The sequence below is a fragment of the Penicillium chermesinum genome (genome assembly GCF_028974085.1).
Source record: "Penicillium chermesinum strain IBT 19713 chromosome Unknown utg000003l:1.0-5111272.0:1.0-5115320.0, whole genome shotgun sequence".
NCBI classification, from domain to species: Eukaryota; Fungi; Ascomycota; class Eurotiomycetes; order Eurotiales; family Aspergillaceae; genus Penicillium; species Penicillium chermesinum.
Genome location: NW_026695313.1, coordinates 897,923 through 917,448, shown reverse-complemented (window position 1 = coordinate 917,448; position 19,526 = coordinate 897,923). Strand labels below are relative to the sequence as shown.

Below are 19,526 nucleotides of genomic sequence, written 5' to 3'. Positions count from 1 at the left end.
ATGACCACTGCGAACAGAGATCCTCGTATTCTTCCCCCCCCTTTTCCCCGCTTTTCAAGCACAGTAAATGGACCCTTGTCCACCTACTTGTAGTGAAAAGTCCTAGAAGGTAGACTTTGGTTCCCATGTCAAGTAGGAGGACAATACAAGCTATATATGTTCTGTGGGGCATAATCACATTCTATGTCGGAGGTCAGTGGCTCATACACGCTACACACTGGCAGTCGTTCGAGTTCAGCTTGGAACTGTGACATCCGAAGAAGAACATGACAATCGACTAGTCTCGTGAGATTTCCATGGCTGGCGTGCTCATGAGATTGGGCGAGCACCGAATGCAGGACAAAGACTCAAGAGAACCTGACAATGACTTTATGGAACCTACGAAAGGCCCATCGGCCGGCCCCTTAGGTGCGCAAGACAGAGTTGAGTTCGAGTTGTCCGCGGAATCCCATGTCTGTGCCTACAATTGGCAATGCGGGCATCGCCCGACCGCAGACATCGTCTATGCTCTGCATGAAGAGCTCCAGGTCCATCCCCTTTCGCCAATGTTTAGACCAATTCCAAGCTTCGAAGTCCTCGAAAAACACCAATAACCTGTTTGTGTAGACCCCCAAGACCCAAATACTCGAATTAAATACATTCACCCCGCGTGGCTCTGGTGCTGGGGTGCTGTTCACGGCGACGTCACTGGATTTCGCCCTAAACCGCTTCGAGTAGTCTTGCAAAGGCCCACATGCTTCTTTCCTAATGCCCGCACTCCTCCTGCCACCAACATCCAGGTCCATTGGATCGGGCCTCCTGCTAGGTAATCGTCTTGAATCGTGGTGTAGGTGCTTCTCAGTACACAAAAAAGAACAATCTTGCCACGCGAACTCTATCAGCCTACGAACGCCTAAGCTCAAGCTCGTCGACTAACTTCTTCCCTAGGTGCGGAGTTCTTAAAACGGTGCGATCGGACGCAAACCCACGAAATCTCGTCGATTAAGCTTAATCTATACATCGCGTGCCGAAATCGTGGCAGTGGCTGTTTGTCCGATCTACGTGGCTAGAAGGGCTCTTGCCCCGTCGCAGGCAGCATTTCCGACTGGCATTGCTCCTTAGCCTTGAATCCCGACTCGGACGTGCACATCTTCTGATTTCGGGAGCCAAAAAAAAAACTGGAGCTGTGCAATTCCAGCCTCTGAGAGACTGTGGGACGCTGAAGGGTCTTCTCGAAAGGTTGAGAGGCCGCTTTGCGTTCCATAGGGCTCCCCAGCCCATTGGCGGCCATATAAAACCTGCGCATACTATATCTCCTGCATGGTCGCAGCGGCGAACAGCCGGGCTGCGACAACCAAGTAGCTTCAAGGTTGCTTGAGTTTCAATAATTCGGCCAGTCAAGGTTCTCAATAATCATATCGGTTGTCGAGACCGAGTGCCGCCCATTACCTTCCCATCTCGATCCCACTTTACGGCTTGATCCTTCCTTTTTCATCACAGCTTTATTGCCTCCCATGGATCGCCGCCAGGAATGAATCCAGACAAACCATCGGGATATGCACGCTTCTCCTCGCAACCATCCACTAATCTTAGCGCACCAACCAAACAGAACATCATCATGGATGAACATACCCGAAACCACTTGCTGAAGAGGTATGAGACGCAAGTGGCCTCTGGGGCTTCCAGCATGTGTGCGACACTGGTTCTGGTACGTGTGTAATCAATTCCGTGGCCTTGATACCACCGCAAATACAGGAACACGTGAAATGCCTCCCGGGGCCAGTCGAAGGCTAATTACGTACTCGTCGTTGTATAGACCCCCCCTGGAGAACGTGAAAACGCGCATGCAAACGTATGTATATATTCGTGATCAAACAATGAACCTCGTTGACGAGCTCCAGTCACAACTTCAAAAACGTCTCTGAATGTGTCCAATACTTGTGGCGAACTGAGGGCCCTCGTGGATTCGTTGCAGGTATGCTCGCTAATTCCTGGAATCCTGCCTTCCGAGACTTATTGGACCAGGTGCTCTCCCGCCTCTCGTGAGTGTGACAACAGTTCGGGTGATGAACTTCACGACATACAATGCGGCCAAGCAGAAGATTTCTGCTCTTTTCGAACGCGTCACCGGCGTATCTCCTGCGAAGGAGTATAACAAGCCCGACAGTTCCCCTAGCATTAAGGCACTTGTGACTTTTACTTCGGCAGGCATGATGGCGGGGCTGGTGACCTCCCCTCTTGCTTGTATGCATCTAAAGCTGTGGGAGGATTATATCATATGCTGACGTTCTGTAGGTCCATTTGAACTGGCCAAGAATGTGGTCCAAACGTCGGTCTTGGTGTCGAACCGGGCTTTGGCATCGCCGGATGCTGCCAGGGATCCGTCTTTGCGCAATCGGCCTCGCTTGGGAACCATTGAGGCTATTCGGCAGATCGTTCGTCGCCATGGCTTCCTAGGCTTGTATACCGGGTTCCGCCTTCATGCAATGAGAGATACAATAGGCTCTGGCCTCTATTTTTCTATCTACGAGACGTGCAAGCAGGAGACCGCCAAACGACTGGGGACAGACGAAAAGTCGCCGGTCGGAGCCCCAGCATTGGCTGGTGCCGTCTGTAGCACCGTCCCGTGGATATGTGTAAGCTCATGCAACGACTTTAGCACCTTTGAGTCATTTGAAGTTAACGTGCATATTCATCAATTATAGACATACCCACTTGACACGCGGAAGACCCGCGCCCAGAGCGTTCTCCTGGGCAAAACGAAGGAGGTTGGTGAAGCCTCGGTGGCGGTCGCCCAATCTAGCATGTACAAGGGGGTGTCTATCATCCTTCTTCGGACCGGGGTCAACAACATGATCCTCCTAAGCCTCTATGAGTACCTCCGGTCCAAGATCCAACAGCTTCCAGAGTGAAGCTCTCGCATTTCAGTTGCGCGGGGATGAGGTGGCCTTCACTTTCTGCTTGACCTTTCAATGGACTGCTCTGTTATGTACATATATATACCGCATCTACGAGCTGGAGGTTCCTGATTAAGATATCCCCGAAGAAAAAGAAATTCGAGAAAATTTCGGATCTAAACGCAGATATATTGTAGCATCTCTTAGAGTATGTTATTCCTGAAAGAGCAAATAATTCGAAGACATAAACTGAAGGCAAGCGATCTCCTGGATACTAGTCACATACCAAGCTGGCCACTTAAGCCACAAGCTCCCAAAAACACCCCGTTTTTCAATTTTTCAATTTTCTTCTCTTTTGCTAAAAGGTCAAACTATTGGCTCCGGGGTTCTCTCGGATCAAGTCTTCAAATTAATGACCGCTATTGCCCATCCTTCTCCTTCATTGGTATGGCTAATTAGACGTTTCAGTCGATTGTGCTATCCTTCTTCTAGAGATCCCTCCGAGTCGGCCGATGCAGCGCATGTCCACGGTCAAGGGCTGGGCGTAATTTTGAGCAACCCCGAAACAGAATAATGATCCTCTTGTTAGATACAGATGGTGAAAGATTGAAGCTCGAACGGTCTAGGAGGCCAGTATTTGGGGCCCCCACATCGGCTTGTGCAAGGGTTTGCCAGACTTTGAGCGAGAAGCAGGGGCGAGTGGTGAGCAGCATCAGAGCCGGTGTCAACACCCCTTGGATAGGTGATGTGACTCCTTTGTTCTATTTTAAGGTACTACATAGACCAAGTGCCGATGAAAGAGGATCGAGTCGGGGCCTCCTCATCTCCCAAGAGGGCACTCACGCAGCCTTTGGAGACCCTTCGCTTGGAGCTCGGCCCCTCGGACGCGCATATGACCTGTATGATGGCAGGTATCATTACCCAATAGTGCCCTGTAGGATTGGTGATGAGTTGATTCTCAAAAGGTCGATGCGGATTAGGCTTTAAGTAGGGTTATTGATGAGCTATGGCCAAAGGCAAATTGGTCAAAATGACGAGTAGGAGCTGAGTCTGTGCGAAATAGCTAGAATCAACCGGGGACACTCAATCCTCCAGGCATCATCTTCGATTCTTGACAGAAATGTTCGGGGCGGCTTCTTCGACCCTGTCTCATCCGTGGTATTGCCCTAAGTAGCGTTAAAAAGTGTTACCATGAGGGAGTCGCTCGTATCCCCCTGCCCCATTGCAGTCTTGATAGACCCCTTAGCATAGATGGCTGCAGGAAGCGGTTCCAGAAAAAGGGACCGGACGCTTCCGACGACTACCTGTATAGCGGTCAAATTGCTGCTCTATCGCTGAACTGTCGCTTTCAGCATGGGGATAGTTGTATCATGTGTAGCCACAACGGCCCTTCTTCCGTTCGGTGAATATGAGCCCTGCTCTTTTGCAAATTTCGTGAAGCCCGCGACTCTGGCAGTGCTGAACAGCTGTGGAATGTCGAAAGGCTTGAAGGCCTCCGGCACCTTCTCTCGTACCGACAGAGTAGCAAACTCTGCCCCCAAAATCGGACATTGATTGAATTTTTCCAGAAAAATTTCGAAAAAAATCCCAGAAACACTACCTCTGCCCCATAAAGCAGCCAAAGGACCTGGATTGCTTTCTTCGTTGGCTGTCACATTGCTACCATCTACAAGCCACAATTTCGGCCTCCACCAGAGAGTCACAAGTCCGGCCATAAAGACTATAGAAGTCAGATAGTCCATTCCGAGGAGGTCAATTCATGGATATAGCACACCTGCGTATTTCGAATCGCAGAACTTTGACCCTGACATTATCTTACTAGAGTAGATTATACTCGAATTTTAGAGTTTCTCGAAAACTCCGCTAATCAGGAGCATTTCTTTTATTCTCAGGTCGTAAGTGCTCTGTGCGAGGATTCGGAACAACTTCGGAAACAATTGAGGAAATCTCCAAGTGTTCCTGGAAGACGATCATGACGATTGCGGAGTTTCTGCCTCAGGCCGCAGCATGACGTGGGGTATTCGATTCCCCGTCAACATTCAATTCTCCTCTTCGTCCCGCCAAACACTCCCTCTGACAATGGCGTCGTGAGTATTTCAGTGGCTATCTGGCCTTGACAAGCTTCATTACTTATCATATATCGTATAGGAATATTCTCCAGCTGCCGTTTCGTCGCTCCCATTCCGTTTCGCTCTCCGATGCCATCACACAGTACATCTCGGAGAAATATGATCAGCGCCCGGATATGTTTGCAGATGATCTTTTGATCATAGATCGGCTAAGGACAGAGGCAATCAATGTGAAGGAGCCGCATGTTAGTGGCATCAGCAGACTCGTCACATACGCCGCGCAACTGAAATGGCTAGGAGGAAAATTCCCGGTGGACGTGTGTGTTCCTTCCTCAATAACATCTTATCATTGTTGACAAAATGCGGTACAGGTGGGAGTTGATTTCTCTTGGTATCCGGCATTTGGATTTAATACTGCGCGGCCTGGTGAGTGTCTACTACCTGCATGCCGAGGATTCTGCGTTGCCTTTTTCTTTTTTTTTATTGGGAGAAAAGCCCCGCCATGGATCCTGCTAACATGCATTCATGCGCATAGTATCTCAGAATAATCTCCGTTTCGAACTAGCAAACGTACTCTTTAACCTGGCGGCTCTCTATTCCCAACTTGCATGTGCCTTGAACCGCACCACCTCGGATGGATTGAAGCAAGCATGTAACTATTCATGCCACGCCGCTGGCGTATTACACCACCTTCGCACCGATATTCTCCCGGACCTCCGCGCATCCCCACCCGAAGATATGGACGATATGACATTGCAGAGCCTAGAACAACTGTTGCTTGCCCAGGGACAGGAATGCTTTTGGCAAAAAGCTGTGAAGGACGAACTGAAAGATGCTTCCATTGCCCGGCTAGCTGCGAAGGTATCTGACTTCTATGGCGATGCGGGCGACCTAGCTGTGAAATCAAATGCGATCAGTACCGATTGGATTCATCATATGACTGCTAAGAACTACCATTTTGCTGCGGCGGCCCAGTTTCGGCAGTCCTTGGATTGTTTAGAGAAGCGCAAATACGGAGAAGAAGTTGCCCGTTTACGAGATAGCCTGGCTTGTGTCAATGAGGGGCTTAAGGAATCAAAATGGCTGAACCGAACGGTTCTTGGAGACTTGAATGGGTTAAAGAACCGAGTCACGGAAGACCTGAAGCGCGCAGAGAAAGACAACGACCTGATATATCTTAGCCCCGTGCCTCCCAAGTCTCAGCTCAAGGCCATTGATCGAGCAAGCATGGTTGCTGCCAAGGCACCGTCTCAAGTTACGGATGCCATTTCTATGCTTGGCCAAAAGGGGCCACTTGGCCAACCCTTGTTTGAAAAGCTAGTTCCCTATGCGGTTCATATTGCTGCCAGCATATACTCCGACCGTCGCGACCGATTGGTTAATGAGACCCTGATTGGAGAGCTGGAATCCATGACAGACAAGCTGCGAGAGTAAGTGTTGAGGCCTCTCCTCATCAAACTTGGGTCGCTAACATTCAGATAGTCTTTTATCAGAACTCAATTTACCTGGTTCGCTCCAAGCATTGGAGAAACCGCTTGGGCTTCCACCGACATTGGTTAGTCATGCGGACGAGATGCGGCAGCAAGATGGACTGAATCGGCTGCGCCGATCTATGGATGATACTTCAAAGATCAAATCTAATGATAGAGCTGTTTATCAAGAAGGCGTCGAGCTTCTGGCCGCTGAGAAAGCTGAGGATGATGCGGCTCGCCAGAAATATGGCACGGATAGATGGACTCGTGATACACCCGAGAAAGCAGCGCCGAAGCTTTACAAAACTTCCAAAGAGATCGAGGGGTATTTTACATCCGCACAAAAGAGCGACGATCTCGTCGACCGGAAGTATCGGGATTCTCATTCGGTCTTTTTGGTGCTTACGGGGACGAACCGAGACCTGGAATCCTACGTTCCTAGTAGCCGCAGGGCTACGATCCCCCCAGAATTGGAGCGAGAGTCTACCAAGCTACGGAGTTGTCTTGGCGAAGTCACTCGGATGGAGGGCCGCCGCCGCCGGAGGATCGAGGCATTGAAGGAGAAAGCTCGCGCTGACGATATTCGTAAGTCTTTACCCCGCCACAGCTGCTCGATCCACGGCCTGCTGATGATGAGAAGACCCGGCCTTGTTGAAGGAAACTGCCCGCCTAGAACGGGAATTCCCGATGCAGGCTATCCAAGCCAGTCAATTCGAAGATCTCTTCGAGGAGCACCTGCGATATTATGACTCTGACCGTGACATGTTGGCCCAGGAGCAAAGGGACCAAGAGCAGCTGTCGGATCAGGTACGTCAGGCGAACCAGGCCTTCACTCGAGCACATAGAGGTGATACGTCCACCAAAGAGCGCGAATTGGCGCTCCAAGATCTGGAGAATGGATACATGAAGTACAAAGAGATTATCTCCAATCTCGAGGTTGGACGGAAGTTCTACAACGATCTTGCCAAGATTGTGGGCCGATTTCGAGATGATGTCAAGACCTTTGTGCACCAGCGACGGATGGAGGCCAGTCAATTAGAGGCGTGAGTCTTCGGCAGCACATGGGTCTTTCTGTAGATGATGAACTGACGAGACCAACAGAGACATCCAAAACGTGACCGCAATGTCCTCGCTACACATTTCGCAGCCCTATCTTCGCCAGCCCGCGCAGCAAACGCCCCTGCACACCATTCCCCCACGTACACTTCGCCGCATCAGGCCCCAGTACCAGCACAGGCAGCACCGATGCACCGGCCTTCCGAGGCTGCCACGCCGCTCACGGCACCTCAGCCGGTGCGCGCACCTGTTGCACCGCCCTCGGTCCCCACTCCCACCCCTGGGATGTGGTCTCCTCAAATGGGAATTCGCTTCAACTCGGCGGGAGCATCGCCCGGGGCAAATTCAAGCCCCAGCGCTGGCGTAGCCCCTCCCCAACCTCGGGCAGGCCAGCCAGGAACATGGGATCCCAGCCAGGGGTTGCGCTTCTCCTAAGAACTCAGTTAATCAACCTATGGTCGTGGTGACGTTGGGCGCTAGATGTATGTAGTGATAACTTTAGAACATGATACATCTCACCTTATTGGCTCAAATCTCGATTTGCAAGAGTCTAATCGTATGGGATATGTCCCAGTAGCCGCCAGCAATGACCAATCACGGGTCAATTCGTGCCGTACCTCAGCCAAGAGATCCACTGTGTGCAGGTTTGCGATTCGTCACCCGTGAGTTAGAACGTAACACGTGCAACGGTACGAAGCGGAGATCATGATTTAGCGCTCCAGTCTGAGAGGTTGCGAGAGCATGAGAAGAGAAATTTACGAGCCTGCCCAGGTGGCAGCGAAACGGCTTACAAAGCGCATCGAATTAACTAGACCGGCTATGCCAGCTACCAGCAGAAGCGAAGACACTCCTTTTTTGCCGTTGGCACTCCAAAAACGGCAAAGACCTACTGCGTAGAATTTTTATGAACTGTACAGAGTAGCAGTTGAGTTTCTCAAAGGTGCTCTACGGGCAGGTTCAATATCCCCTGGTGTCTTGTTAACTGGGGGGTATCAAGGAAATTACACTGCAGAACTATCAAGGGGCGAGGAGTGTGATCCTCAAAGAAAGCGTGGAGACGACGCATCAGCGAGGTCCGCTCGACAGGGTCTTTCCCGCCTCAACGCCAGATACGCGCGTTGTCCCCGGTTTTTGATCGACTCTACGTGATTGACAGCGAATGAGAGCCAGTGGTCGGGAAACCTCCTGTCGAACAGCCAACCACGGCGGTGTATCCAGGTCGCTTTTCCACACCCCAGAAATCCTTGGGGCTGGGTCCTGTTCAGTTCCAAGAGCAAATTAAACCTGCAGCCTTAGACGCCTGAAGAACAATACGGGTCGAGCCAAGTGCTGCAGCGATTAAGGCGGGCGGATGAATGTGATTGGTTCCGTTTCAGCGCCCCTGGATTAGGGTAATTTCATTTCAAGACGTGTGTATTGGGAGGCTAGAAAGGGACCGTTCGTACTTTGTGGAGCAGAGCCAATGATCTCTCGAGAAGCGGATTCAGGGGGTGGGGTCTAGTTCATCGAGACCAGCGACCAGGAGAAGCAACTGGAGCGGGATCAATGATCTCATGATTCCAGTATCCCGAGTCGATCGCACTCTCAAGGTTGAGAGAGGGCAGTAGACACGTACATCGCCTACAAGCATATAGATAGTCGATCCCGTACTTCGCGATATCAAAGCCCCTGAAGTTAGGGCAACGGCGGAGTACGCCCACGGGTAAGATACTTGTAACTGCGTAATCAAAAAGTAAAAACGGGTCACGGACCATTTATGCCACGAGGACGACACATTCCAGACTAACTATGAAGTGAATGGATATAAAACCCCCTTCCATTGGCATCGATGGCAGCATGAGCGGTTCTGAACCTGGGGGCCCCCTTTGGGCCCTTGATCTGTCAGGTACGGAGTCCAATGTTCTATATTGGGGGCGGGGCCCAGGAACCCACAACGGGCCACAATGGACGGGACAAGACATCTGAAACCGTGTTCAGTGTGGCAGTGTCGCACAATTTCTGCTTGCAACAGGTATCCCTGCGCCCTGCAGGAGCTGGAGCAGTTGGCTCAGGCGCCCCGGGGACTGCGACATAGGCTGCGAATTACCTGTTGTATACGATAATTTACTGTATTTTACCGCTAGAGCCAAAGAGCGCAAGCGCCAAGGCTGCAGAGTCTGGCCGTTCTCGTCCCCCCCATTTTCCCAATAATCAGCGCCTACGGAGTACAATGCAGCAGGAGGCCCTCCTCCAAGGGCAATGGACCCATTAAGGCCTCTACCATCACCCAATCAGAGACCCAAGGCCCGGACGCCGTGGACCCATGTAATCAGTGAATTACCATTACCACGAACCCCAAGGACTGTCAGGCCTGTATTGGCAATTGTTCTGCCTTCTTGGTTCCTGATTGTCCTTTTCTCACCTTCACCACGCGCTTTTGAGGGGAACCCCCTGGTCAATAGGATATGGGGTTCACTCAATGAAAATCTAACCCAACTCCGAATCTTGTCGCTCCCTTAGTTTTTTTTCTCCTCCCCCCCGGGGGGATCCTTCTTTTCCAACCATGAAGTTCTCATCATGGGCCGCCGGCTTAATAGGCGCCCTCACGCTCGTTGATTCCGCAGCCGCAGTGCGGATGCTTCAGGCCAAAGCCCTCTACCCTTGTAGCTCGTCCACAAAGCAAGCGCTCGCTGTGAACTCCTTCAAAATTGGCCTCTTCCCCGACAACAATACCGTCTCCATCGATTTTACCGGCGTCGCCTCCTTCTCGGGCAAGTTCTTGGTGGATTTGACCTTGCTGGTCTACGGTTATCCAGCCATTCAAAAGACCCTTGACCCTTGCGATTACCAACTTCCAGGACTATGTCCCTTAAACACCAAAAACCTCAACTTCCCAGACATGACCCCTTCGATCCCGGGAGACTCGTTATCTATTGTCCCCAGTACGTAACTCCCGCCGTGACGCCCCAGGGGGCCTTTTCTAACAGCCTGATTCCTTGCTCTAGGCATCGCTTATACTGTTCCCGATATCGATGCCGTCATTAAGCTCGATTTGAAGACTCCGGACGGAGATGAGATTACCTGCCTCGAGAGCCGGATTACCAATGGAAAAACCGTCGACCAAGTAGCCGTCGCATGGGTCCTCGCCGTGATCATTGGTATAGGCCTGATTACAACCATCGTCTTATCGATCTTGGGCCATCAGATGATCGCAACGCATGTTTCTTTCCGAACATTGATTTTACTGGGCTTTATGCAAGCCCAGGCGATCGCTGGTATGAGTGCAGTCGAGTTCCCTCCCATGGCCCAAAATTGGACCCAACTGTTCCAATGGACGCTGGGCATCATCTGCAACTCTGCGTTACAGACCGTCGCGACATGGTTTCAACGCGCCACAGGCGGTACCCCGTCCACGTTGATTGCTCTGGCGAATCAAGAGTCTGTCTATACGGCCAAGCGGTCAACTGCGACCACCAGTGGAGGAACCGAGCAGACCGTACGAGGCATTGAACGAGTGGGATTTGGAGCCGGTATCGAAGCCTCAAACATGTTTATGACCGGCTACCTCTTCTTCTATTTCGTGGCTGTGATCATCATCATTGTCATCTTGTTGTTCAGATTCGCCCTGCCGCCGATTGCCAACAAAATTAAGAATGCACAACTCGATCGCGCCGCTGGCGCCACTTCTGAATGGCAGACTTTCATGCGCGGCAGTCTGTATCGGCTGGTCGCGCTAGGCTTCCCTCAGATTTGTGTGCTCTCTATGTGGGAACTGATAAGCCGAGATTCCGTGGCAGAAATTATCCTTGCAATCTCCATGTGGCTCATCTTTACCGGCATTCTTGCCTTTGCGACATTCCGGGTCTTCCAGCGGGCTCAGGCTGCCAAGGCCCTGAATGAGCACCCGGCGTACACGCTGTATTCGGATCTTACGACGTTGACTAAGTGGGGTTTCCTATATGTCAATTATCGAGCGACCGCGTATTTCTTTATCGTCCCAGTCTTGGCATATACTATCATCAAGGGGATGGTCACCGCATTTGCCCAGTCTGCCTGGGTTGCTCAATCCATCATCCTCCTCGTGCTTGAGTTGGCCATGATGGTTGCTACCATTGTCCTCCGGCCTTATCTTGACCGAACTTCGAACGCATTTGCCATTACCGCAGCAGTTCTGAACTTCCTGAACTCGATCTTCATGCTCGTTTTCTCGAATGTGTTCAACCAGCCCCCAATGATGACCGGTATCATGGGAGTACTTTGGTTTGTTTTCAACGCCATCTTTACCCTGGCGCTTTTGATCTGGCTCTTTATCTCCTTCTACTGGGCCTTGACCCTGAAAGACCCCGAGGAGGGAAGCAAGTACAATCGACTGTCTGATAACCGGGAATCCTTCCGTATGTCGGGAATAGAAAACCGCATGACCACGGAGCTACTACCACTCGAAAAGACGGCCCGCGGTATGGATGAACGGGGGTTACATTCTCGATGGGGCGTGGACGAGACTTCGCATGCCATGTCAAACGACCAACTCAACATGTCCCTCGCCCCGGGACGATCTCGCTACAACATTGATGAAACCTCCCTGCACAGAATTCCGAAAAATACCCTCAACCACCGCGTTCGCCGGTTAACGACGTGTTGGAGCCTACTCTTCCTTTGATCCCCACAAGTTCTGATAGCTCTGGAAGACGATCGCCTGCTCCGGTCGGACGATTCTAAGGAACCAGCACTCTACTACCTTTTGTGTACACCTTGTGTACCTCTCTTCTTTTACCGTGATGTGACGCAGCCCACCTTCCTTTGCTCTTATTTTTTTTTCCCCGCCCTTCTGCTTCTGCTTCTGCTTCTCTTTCCTATTACCACATTCTGATGGTTGTTTTCTCCTTGTATATTTCTTGAGAAGCTTGGTGTTGCTTCGGTATATTGCAAACCTGGCGTTGGCTCATGGATCCTCGGTTGTTCTTAGTGTGTAAATAATGAACTCACTTTAAAATGAACAGAAGATATTAAACCCTCACTTCGTACTAGTAGAGCATCTGATATGCATTGATGACTTATGAAGAGGGAGGAGCTTGGAAGGACTTTATGCGGAGGTCCTAGTATATTTGCGTGATGATCCTCTTCCACGGTACTACTCAAGGCATCCAGGTGGATTCATCTTGAAGGGCCTTTCCCGAGATGGATCGAATACCCCAATGTTCAGAATGGCAATGTTCTATGGAAGGCTTGGTGGAATCCGATCCGGCTCAGTGAGCGGGGTGTATAGGGGTCCGAATACTAGTTATTAATATATTAAGGGTTGGCTAACTTATATAATAGATATACATGGGGCAAATCTTTTAATCCTTGGACATCAATCGTTCAGGTGTTGGAATATGTGCAACACAAGGCTTCTACCAATAAGATAGATGCCTTCAACTGGGTTACTGAGGGAGGTCGATTCCGACCCCCTGCTCAGGAGAAGAGAGACCGCACCCGGTTTGGATAGGGCTATGGAGCTTTTCAGGTTGGTCACCCGATGCGCTGATCAGGGTTTTCCAACTTCCTTGCCGGGAGCATCGTTGACGGTCATCTCGGGCTCGGAATCGTCCGAGCGGTCGTCCTTCTTCTCTCCAGTGAGGAGCGCCTTCAGAGCACTACGCAGGAGGCAGTACAACCAGAAGAGATTGAGGCTCTGGAGCATGGCGAGCAGGGAAAACGTAATAACCTGCGAGATCCAACACTTGTACTGCTGAGTCTCCCAATTGAGCTCGAAAGGACCGACGGTCTTGAACTCGGTGAGGATCGACCAGAGAACGTGCAGATTCAAGTAGTGGCGCAGGTAGATCCACGAGATGACAGAGAAGGCGTAGAAGGGAACCAACAACTCGGAGTCGAGGTAGTGCAACGATTTGGACAGCTATGCACCCATCAGTATCAATCGCATTCGAAGGACCGTGAGACCCCCAGTGAGAACGGGAGAGAACTTACCGCTAAGAAGAAGTCACTCAGGTCATGGGTGGTGTAAATGGCGACCCCGATATAGGTGAAGTGGAATCGGTAGCTCAGGGCGATTAAGCTGAGCGTCACGATATGGTGGGCAACAAGTTCCTTGAAATCCTTCCGACGTTCTTCTTGACCCAGAATCATCACCAGGGCTTGTTGGGCCCAATACGCCGCTTCAAACAGATAGTAAAAACTTGAAGGCCGCCTCGTGCGTCCTATGCGGGAAGTTCTCGTACATGCCCGCAGTGTTGAAATACCACACCGGCGATTGACGCATCACGTACAGTCCCGCCGGGCCCATGATGCCAAAGTAGATGGCTGTGTACATCTGCTCCATGAACCGAGCCTGCTTGCGCTTCGACTTGATTCCACAGGAGCGGGACAGCGGGCCCAAGAGCTCTTGCATGATGAATTCGCGAGTAAATGAGAGGACGATGGAGTAGAATATGACAAAGGCGATATCGTACAGGCCCTTGCCATATTGCACCGGGCCGCCCGGTACCGCAGGAGGTTGTTCGTAGGAGAGGAAGAGGAAGTGGTGGACGATGTTGTCTTCGGTCGGATTGATCGCATACAGCGACACGAAGGCCAGGATGAGAATCAATGGAATCAGCCACGTATGCTGGATCGCGCGCTTCGTCGCGCGTCGCCACAGCGAGCGGGACTTGCGACGTTTGTTTGCATGGGCGATGCTGGCCTTGCGAACATGACCGAGATGGCTGTTGGGCGGTTCCTTGCGGCGACGCGACGCGCCATTGGACTGGGCCGAGGTATGTTGAGCGGGCATCTCTGGCGGTTTTGGTCGTGCGGGTTCCCAATGCCCTGGCGCAAATCGAGATTATCGAGGAGGAAAGGCCATCGATTCCACGCCAGTCCATGCAAATCCCAATTTGATTACATTGGGGGCGTCAGATCCGCCCCCCCCCCTTTTTTTTTACACGTCGGATCGTACCGCGGCTGTTGATTTGGAGGTTCTCATTGTTCAGCTCCATTTCGGACCCCGTTTTCGTCGCCTTTTCAGGTTAGTTTCTTCTTGGCAACATCTGCGAATGAGCTGCCACGCCAGCCCCGTTATCTTCAGCGGTTACTTTCAAGCTGGGACTGCATACTCGAAAGATCCCGGGGCCCGTGGCTGCTCGGTGCCTCGAAGGGACTCCATCGCGATATGGTCCGTTGCAACATGGAAGGTCAATCAATACGAGTACGCAGTAGATAATCGATCAATCGTCAGGCTTTTCCGCTCCACTCCGGCGGACTCCACTCAGGGCACGGCGGCGCTAGTTTGACCCAACAGATCGGATGACTAACATCCCCTTTTCTCACGTGATATCCATTCGAGAAGCAGTTGTTTACGAGCTCCAAGACCCATTGTATATGGTATAGAGCGCCATTTGTACATAAAACTGATCATGGCGACTTCACACCCATACTATCCCGTGTATCTAGAGATTCCCACTTATCTGGTGGACCAGTGGGACACCTTCACGCTTGTGTCTTTATTCGCATCCGGCTGCACAGCAATCTTTTAGGTGACTTATCTGCTGGTGATGGGAGTCCAGCCAAAGATCGGCTCTGGTGATTTGCTGACAGTCATGTGGTTTGTTCTTTGTATGAATACCTTACATCATTTCGTGGCTGGCCTAAATTGACTTGGACATCAGGCGGCTTTATTCATCTCTTCTTCGAGGGCTATTTTTCCTACAATTTCCGGCAGATGCCGAGCAGACAAGATCTTTTCGGTCAGCTCTGGAAGGAATATTCGCTGTCGGATTCCCGTTACCAGACCCAAGATGCCTTTGTACTCTGCATGGAGACCGTCACCGCGGTCTGCTGGGGTCCTCTTTCTTTCGTTCTTGCGGGCTTGATTATGACCCAGCACCCTCTCCGGTATCCATTGCAAGCTATTGTTTCTCTTGGGCAGCTGTATGGCGATGTGCTGTACTATGCAACCTGCCTCTTCGACAGCTCTATCCTGGGTCTCGAGTATTCAAGGCCCGAGGCTGCGATCTTCTGGGGCTATTTCGTCTTCTGCAACGCCTTCTGGATCGTGATTCCTCTTTGTGAGTACTTTGCGCCACAGAGACGGGAAGTCAATACTAACTTGCAATAGTGCTTCTTTACCACAGCTTGTGCGCCAGTACAAAGGCGTTTGTTGCTCTGTCCGCGGCGGAAGCCAAAGCCAAGAAGGCGTGAATGGGTGTTGACTAGTCGATGCGCCCTACGCCATTGCTGGCTAACCAAAAAAAAAGAAAAAAGAACGAAAAACTTCCTGGTTTACGCAGCCCGCCATTAAAGTCATCTGCCGACTCAGATATCAGAACCGCTGTGGTCGAATGCAAGCGAGCCGAGAACTCTGTTGTTCATGATATTATATATCTTGCTAATATTTGAAAATACCACACCATATTAATGATGTCTTCCTTTTCTTCCTTTTCTTCCTCTTCCTGCTTTTCCTCTCTTATTGGACATTCGCATGATCTCATGCTATTGCTAGCGACCTTCCCGGCAGTCCTCTCCTATATTGAAATTGACCAGTATTCATCTGATGCCCATTGAACGCCACGTTCTCGCGGTCTTGATAATGATTCATTGATACGGGCAATTCAAAGTGTTTATTGATCCCGATGTACTGGTCGAAGTCTTTTCCGGAAGGCATGTTCAATATATTTACCGTGGCGCGTTGAGCCAACGGTGGGTTCCGCGCTGCTTCTTCAATTTATTACGTTAGCTTTTCGCCTCCCGTTTGAATATATGGAAAATATCATAGTCTCGAATTTTCCCGAAAATGAACCCAAAAGATAGCCGTACCTGGAGCAAATTCTTCTTCGAGCAATAAGAGTGGCTGTCCTTGTTTATCGTCTTCACTCTTCTCTGTTTTGGCTCTTAAATCCCATCTTCGTTTATAATGGGGCGGGATGGACTCTTGCACTGGCTTCTGCGCGCCATTAAAGCGACCCCTCGAAGCAATCCCTGCGCCCCATCGCAGTCGAATCTCGTAGCCTTCGCATGTGAGACCGCGCGAGCTGCACTTGACACAGCCGGGGCGGGCTTCGTCGCATTGGATGCGCTTGCGCTTGCAAGTCCAGCAGCCCTTATGGGAACGGTGGCGGGAACTGAAGGAGTCTTTTCTTTTATTATCGAGAGAAGCCATTGTCTAGAGGGGTATAGAGCAGAAAGATTTGCATGGCATGGAGGGGAATCCTTTCGCGAGCATAAATAGGTCCAGCGTCCATAAAGCCTATAGTCTGCCGCGGCCTCTGATTGGCTCAATAATCTTCTCACGCAGCAAAAATGGCGCGTTCTAATCCTCTTACGGGAGCTCCTTCTGGGGTCTCCTACAATTTGAGCGCATTCATCTGGCTTTTAAATATCCCTCGCATTCTTGCTCGCATCACGATCGCCTTCTTATTTCTTATAGATCCGGTGTTCGGCCTGGGAAGACGGAAATGTGGAGATTGTTGGCTCAACATCCCGTTTCAGGCAGGTACAAGCTGCCGAGGGGTCTTTCGGCAGCTGCTCTGCAAAGCTGCTAGTATGCGGTCCAATTTTCGTCTCCAGGGGAAGAGGGACAGCTGAGCTCTACAGAAGCGTACTGGTAGCGATGCGACAGGTATAATCGGGATCGCCCTTGTTGCGCACGTGTGGAGAATCACACACGAATCGTCGACCTCCAGGGAATCCGGAGCACCATGCCCGTTGCCCATGTATCATAGAATTCTCCCCCACCCTATCATAAAGATCCCAGCAATGGAAAAGAGAGATCTTTGGGGATTCATTGATTCCTTTGCGGCTGGGATCACCACAGATGATTTCGTGGTGAAGGTAAACAACGTCCAAAGGCCGCATCTACTTTCCTGACCAGGAAAATATGACTTTGCACATCCGATCGGTGGGGACCTCCAGGCTGCGCTGTGATTTCAAGTTCGCATGGTGTTTCGCCTAAACTCATAAATGCTTCCTAGAAGATGACAAGCAGTGTGGAGCAGCCCGGTCTACCAGACTGGGGCTTCTCCTCAAATTCCCACATTGGTCGACGCCCGCGGGGTTCCCCAGAAAATGAAAGTGAGAAAGCGCGAAAAAGGGAAGAAAGATGCTTCGGGTTCCTGGGAGAATACTGTTACTCATCCCGATCACCTGGTTCCTGGTTTCGCTACAAAAGAGCAAGGTCCGCTGCCAACATTTCATCAGGACTATTCTTGCTACATCCGAGATTCCACAGCATCATTCGGAAATGCGCCCACCTTGCCCAGCTTGAACGCCACTTTGCCACCAGGAGTTCTGAAAGCTTTCTTTTATCTGTTGCCGTAGCAGGATGGACGTTGAGCATGATACCGCTCGAAAACCTATTGATCAAGACACCCACGATGCATACGACTTGGCGGCCTTCGGACATGACCAAAGTCTGAGCCGTAGCTTCAATATATGGAGCATGCTAGCGCTGGCATTCTGTGTTCTCGGCACATGGTCGACCTTTGCACAGGATCTCTCTGATGGTCTCATCAACGGTGGGCCCGTCTCGATTCTATGGGGCCTCTTGCTGGTGACGTTTTGCAATACTTGCGTGGCAGTGTCCCTTGGGGAAATCTGCAGTAGCATGCCAACCGCCCTGGGCCAAGCTTACTGGATCCATCGGCTCTGGGGCACACCGTGGGGTCGTTTTGTATCCTATATGTGTGCCTGGATTAATGTCTTTGGCTGGTGGACTCTTGCTGCCTCGCAGATCGCGTTTATGACCAATTTTATCCTGGGGATGAAGGTCATGTTTAACGTCGAATGGACTGGAGCGTCTATGGGGTGGCTGGAGTTTGTGGTATATATCGGACTCGTCTTTCTTCTCACTCTGATAAACGTCATGGGATGCCGCAAAGAAAAGTTCCTGCCCTGGTTAAACAATTTCGTCGGGGTGTGGTTCTTTGGCCTATTCTTCGTCTTCTGCCTGGCGTTGCTTATTTCTGTCGGTGTGCGCTCGGAGCTAGCGTTTCAACCAGGCTCCTTTGTCTTCGGTAGATGGATCAATCGGACTGGATGGCCTGACGGAGTCGTTTGGTTTATCGGTTTGGTCCAAGCTGCCTATGGGCTGACCGCATTCGACGCGGTGATTCATATGGTGGAGGAAATCCCCGCGCCGAGGAAAACGCGCCAAAGGTGATCTATTTGGCGGTGCTGTCTGGTGCTGCCAGTGGGTTTGTTCTGATGATGGTCTGTCTTTTCTGCATTCAGAAGCTAGACAAAGTGATCGACTCACCAACTGGCCTGCCATTTATGGAATTGGTTCAGGAGACTGTGGGCCTGAAAGGAAGTGCCGTCCTCATGGCTCTCTTTGTCACTAACGGTCTGGGACAAGGTGTCAGTATCCTGACAACCGCTTCTCGACTGACGTGGGGGGTTTGCCCGCGATGGTGGACTGCCATTCAGTCGCTACCTCGCCGAGGTAGACCCTACGTGGAAAGCGCCCGTGCGTGCTTTATGGTTCCAAGGCAGTCTGATAGCCTTAGTCGGGGTGCTATTTCTTTTTGCTGAGACCGTCCTAAACGCGATTCTCAGTGTCAGCACTATCGCACTCACCATCTCCTACGGCTTGCCGATCGCCACTGTCATGGTGAAAGGACGCGATCAGCTTCCTCCTGGAGGCCACTTCCGTCTGGGAAAGTTCGGTGCCCCAGCCAACTGGGTCAGCATCATATACTGCTGCATCACTTCGGTATTTTTCTTCTTTCCGAGCTCGCCTAATCCATCTGGCTCCGATATGAATTATGCTATTGCCGTCTTTGGCGTCATGCTTGGGATTGCCTTATCCTTCTGGACGCTCCAGGGTCGCCGGACTTATCTGAACACGGAGGAGTCATTCGCTTCAGTTATTCAAGCGCAGGACGCGATAGTGAATAACCCTCCCGCGTCGTCAGCGATAAAGAAGGACTGAGTGGTTTCTCCCGGAGATTAACTCTGATTGGATTGTTTCCGTCAGGATCAGCCGGGGTGTTTTGATCTTCATTTAGCCACCGAAACCCAGCTCATTTTTGTATATAGACAGATGAAGATTGATTGCGAATACTGATTTGGATACATATCGCATTCGTTAGTATTCGTGG

The 19,526-nt window shown here is 51.1% G+C and overlaps 8 protein-coding genes across 8 annotated transcripts; 6 read left to right on the top strand and 2 right to left on the bottom strand.

Annotated features, from left to right (window-relative positions):
* Positions 1-296: 296 nt before the first annotated feature.
* N7468_003240 (uncharacterized protein) lies at positions 297-593 on the top strand (the record flags this gene model as incomplete). The annotated part of the gene is made up of 1 exon (XM_058472537.1): positions 297-593. One exon carries the CDS (start codon positions 297-299, stop codon positions 591-593), a length of 297 nt encoding a protein of 98 aa, XP_058331540.1.
* A 917-nt stretch (positions 594-1,510) lies between these two features.
* N7468_003239 (putative mitochondrial carrier protein) lies at positions 1,511-2,891 on the top strand (the record flags this gene model as incomplete). Its single annotated transcript, XM_058472536.1, has 6 exons — positions 1,511-1,695; positions 1,796-1,831; positions 1,881-1,954; positions 2,005-2,223; positions 2,275-2,615; positions 2,685-2,891. The coding sequence occupies 6 exons, from the start codon at positions 1,511-1,513 to the stop codon at positions 2,889-2,891; spliced, it is 1,062 nt and encodes a 353-aa protein (XP_058331539.1).
* Positions 2,892-4,883: 1,992 nt separating this feature from the next.
* Positions 4,884-7,908, top strand: N7468_003238 (putative pH signal transduction protein PalA; the record flags this gene model as incomplete). Its single annotated transcript, XM_058472535.1, has 7 exons — positions 4,884-4,963; positions 5,025-5,262; positions 5,317-5,371; positions 5,481-6,375; positions 6,428-7,002; positions 7,058-7,460; positions 7,521-7,908. The coding sequence occupies 7 exons, from the start codon at positions 4,884-4,886 to the stop codon at positions 7,906-7,908; spliced, it is 2,634 nt and encodes an 877-aa protein (XP_058331538.1).
* A 2,107-nt stretch (positions 7,909-10,015) lies between these two features.
* Positions 10,016-12,112, top strand: N7468_003237 (transient receptor potential ion channel family protein; the record flags this gene model as incomplete). Its single annotated transcript, XM_058472534.1, has 2 exons — positions 10,016-10,394; positions 10,458-12,112. 2 exons carry the CDS (start codon positions 10,016-10,018, stop codon positions 12,110-12,112), a joined length of 2,034 nt encoding a protein of 677 aa, XP_058331537.1.
* Positions 12,113-12,979: 867 nt separating this feature from the next.
* N7468_003236 (uncharacterized protein) lies at positions 12,980-14,224 on the bottom strand (the record flags this gene model as incomplete). Its single annotated transcript, XM_058472533.1, has 3 exons — positions 12,980-13,351; positions 13,423-13,630; positions 13,674-14,224. The coding sequence occupies 3 exons, from the start codon at positions 14,222-14,224 to the stop codon at positions 12,980-12,982; spliced, it is 1,131 nt and encodes a 376-aa protein (XP_058331536.1).
* A 760-nt stretch (positions 14,225-14,984) lies between these two features.
* Positions 14,985-15,630, top strand: N7468_003235 (EXPERA domain-containing protein; the record flags this gene model as incomplete). Its single annotated transcript, XM_058472532.1, has 3 exons — positions 14,985-15,045; positions 15,099-15,497; positions 15,548-15,630. The coding sequence occupies 3 exons, from the start codon at positions 14,985-14,987 to the stop codon at positions 15,628-15,630; spliced, it is 543 nt and encodes a 180-aa protein (XP_058331535.1).
* A 568-nt stretch (positions 15,631-16,198) lies between these two features.
* N7468_003234 (Zn(II)2Cys6 transcription factor domain-containing protein) lies at positions 16,199-16,588 on the bottom strand (the record flags this gene model as incomplete). The annotated part of the gene is made up of 1 exon (XM_058472531.1): positions 16,199-16,588. One exon carries the CDS (start codon positions 16,586-16,588, stop codon positions 16,199-16,201), a length of 390 nt encoding a protein of 129 aa, XP_058331534.1.
* A 1,161-nt stretch (positions 16,589-17,749) lies between these two features.
* On the top strand, positions 17,750-19,357 carry N7468_003233 (uncharacterized protein; the record flags this gene model as incomplete). Its single annotated transcript, XM_058472530.1, has 3 exons — positions 17,750-18,532; positions 18,583-18,868; positions 18,933-19,357. The coding sequence occupies 3 exons, from the start codon at positions 17,750-17,752 to the stop codon at positions 19,355-19,357; spliced, it is 1,494 nt and encodes a 497-aa protein (XP_058331533.1).
* Between the last annotated feature and the right edge of the window lie 169 nt (positions 19,358-19,526).